A 2,754-nucleotide genomic window follows, 5' to 3' on the forward strand; every position below is an offset into this window, starting at 1 on the left:
GGGACTACAAAACCCATTCAGAAGCACTTCTATTATAACTTTTACACTTAAATTTATACCGCGATATATACCGTTACCGTGAAGGGATTCGATTTATACCGTGATATAAATTTTAGGTCATACCGCCCAGCCCTAATCTGAGTGCATGTTTGTCTGTTGCTATGTAATGTTGCTGTCCTGTCTAACCCATGGTGGTTTGTATGAATGGTTGTATGGTTATATGTTTTAATGGAGCCAGTCTATTGGCATCATCTTATACTGTTGTTATCTGCTGCTGTGTGTATTCTTTAATATGTTTTCATTTGTTAGCCATCCTGTGCCTAGCTTAACATCTTGCCAAAGGACTACAGTTGAACATTAGCCTGCTGGCTAACACTGCCACATTTACAGAAATGTTGATTAATGTGCACTGTCCTTTAAATAAAGAAATGAAATGAAATGAAAATGAGGAGGTGATGGGGTGGTTGCCTGGCAACAATAAAAAGGTGCAACTTTTATTAGTGGCATTCAATTAAAAAAAAAAAATCTGTGCGGTGCGGCTTTTATAACCTGTAAAAGACTTGCTGTGTGATCGGGCCCGAGGTGAGCTCTTCTCCTTTCTGAGATTATCCGTCCACCTGACAGGTGTGTGTGATTAAACAGCATCATCACGACACAGGTGTGTGTTAGTACGTTTGATCACATGACACAGATGGAGCATGTTGTGAACATACTGACTGTCAGCTCAGTGTTCTGTTAACACCAGGAGACGTCACCAGTGTTTCAGCTGCACACAGGCTGAAGCTGTTCCTACCTGTGATGACACCTGGAGCCTGAGCAGCCATGACGGCCTGAGGAAGTCCTCCCAGCTGCTGAGAGAGGAGCGCTGGTGCAGCCAGAGCTCCGAGCACCGATGCTCCCACTGACTCCTGAACACACCATGGAACAAAAGATATTTCATACTGTGGAAAATATAATCAGATACTGCAAAGGTTTACACTGCTGAGCATAATATATCAAATACTGTCCAACATACAGCACATTACACACAATACTGTGTTATACTGTGAGTTATACTGTGAGTTATACTGCATTAATACGCCACAGTGTAGTGCTAAGTGTCTTCCTGACCATGTGTGATCGGTAGGAGGAGCCTCATGCGTTACCTGAGCAGTGATCTTGGCAGAGGCGGCAGCAGCAGCCACTGCGGCAGCTGCAGGGAGCCCTCCAGGAGCTGTGGGCGTGAGGAGGGGTACGGGCGGAGTCACGGCCTTCCCCACCCGCAGGTACTGACCCCCCAGGTCAAACAGGTTCATGGAGGCGACGGCATCCTGAGCAGACTGAGCCCTTTCATATTCTAAAGACAAAACCAGATGACTGTCAGCTTGTTAGCTCGATCAGAGGACAGGCTGCAGCCATCAGACTCAGCAGCGTAGCATCTCATTCACACAGTTGCCATCTCGTTCACACAGTCAGCATCTCATTCACACAGTTGCCATCTCGTTCCCACAGTCAGCATCTCATTCACACAGTCGGCATCTCGTTCCCACAGTCAGCATCTCATTCACACAGTCCGCAACTCATTCACACAGTCCGCAACTCATTCACACAGTCCGCAACTCATTCACACAGTCTGCATCTCATTCACACAGTCGGCATCTCGTTCCCACAGTCGGCACGTCATTCACACAGTCTGCATCTCGTTCACACAGTCGGCATCTCGTTCCCACAGTCGGCATCTCGTTCACACAGTCGGCATCTCGTTCACACAGTCGGCATCTCGTTCACACACTTAGCATCTCCTTTACACAGTTAGCATCTCATTCACACAGTTAGCATCTCATTCACACAGTTAGCATCTCATTCACACAGTCGGCATTTCGCTCACACAGTCAGCATCTCATTCACAGTTAGCATCTCATTCACACAGTTAACATCTCATTCACACAGTTAGCATCTCATTCACAGTTAGCATCTCATTCACACAGTTAACATCTCATTCACACAGTCAGCATCTCATTCACAGTTAGCATCTCATTCACACAGTTAACATCTCATTCACACAGTTAGTATCTAGTTCACATAGTCGGTATCTCATTCACACAGTTAGCATCTCATTCACAGTTAGCATCTAGTTCACATAGTCGGTATGTCATTCACACAGTTAGCATCTCGTCTGTTGAAAACCTGAATGTCTCTGAGGACATGTCACCTGTTGTGTCCTCTGGCACTTGTCTCCACCGTCAGTCTCGTGGTTATAAATGCTCACCGATGAAGCCGTAGCCTTTGTGGCGTCCAGTGGTCGGCTCTCGGGCCAGCATGCAGGACTTTATCTTTCCAAAGGCCTCGAAGACGCTCTTGATGTCATCGTCAGAGAGGTCGGGGTGAACTGACGCCACATAGATCCTGTTAAAGGCACGTGCTTCCTCTGCCAGCTGGTCAATGATTGGCTGAGCCTGGCCGATGTTACTGGGCCTCCCGACCTGCAAGACGAGATGGAGGGAACAATGTACCGCACACTGGGAGTGTCTGTACTGGTTAGTGATGGTTAACCTGGGAGTGTCTGTACTGGTCAGTGATGGTTATCCTGGGAGTGTCTGTACTGGTCAATGATGGTTAACCTGGGAGTGTCTGTACTGGTCAGTGATGGTTAACCTGGGAGTGTCTGTACTGGTCAGTGATGGTTAAATTGGGATTGTCATTACTGGTCAGTGATGATTAACCTGGGAGTGTCTGTACTGGTCAGTGATAGTTAACCTGGGAGTGTCTGTACTG

The 2,754-nt window shown here is 47.1% G+C and overlaps 1 protein-coding gene across 1 annotated transcript in view; it reads right to left on the reverse strand.

The window, feature by feature from the left end:
• Nucleotides 1–2,754, reverse strand: part of puf60a (poly-U binding splicing factor a) — a 15,091-nt gene that overhangs the window by 3,647 nt on the left and 8,690 nt on the right. Inside the window, exons 8-10 of the mRNA XM_050075057.1 lie at nucleotides 2,249–2,462; nucleotides 1,146–1,336; nucleotides 794–908 (exon numbers count right to left, since the gene is read on the reverse strand). Coding sequence (XP_049931014.1) covers nucleotides 794–908; nucleotides 1,146–1,336; nucleotides 2,249–2,462 — 520 coding nt within the window. The remainder of the gene's footprint in view (nucleotides 1–793; nucleotides 909–1,145; nucleotides 1,337–2,248; nucleotides 2,463–2,754) is intronic.

Source organism: Epinephelus moara, chromosome 21, assembly GCF_006386435.1.
Source record: "Epinephelus moara isolate mb chromosome 21, YSFRI_EMoa_1.0, whole genome shotgun sequence".
In the NCBI taxonomy this organism is placed as follows: domain Eukaryota; kingdom Metazoa; phylum Chordata; class Actinopteri; order Perciformes; family Serranidae; genus Epinephelus; species Epinephelus moara.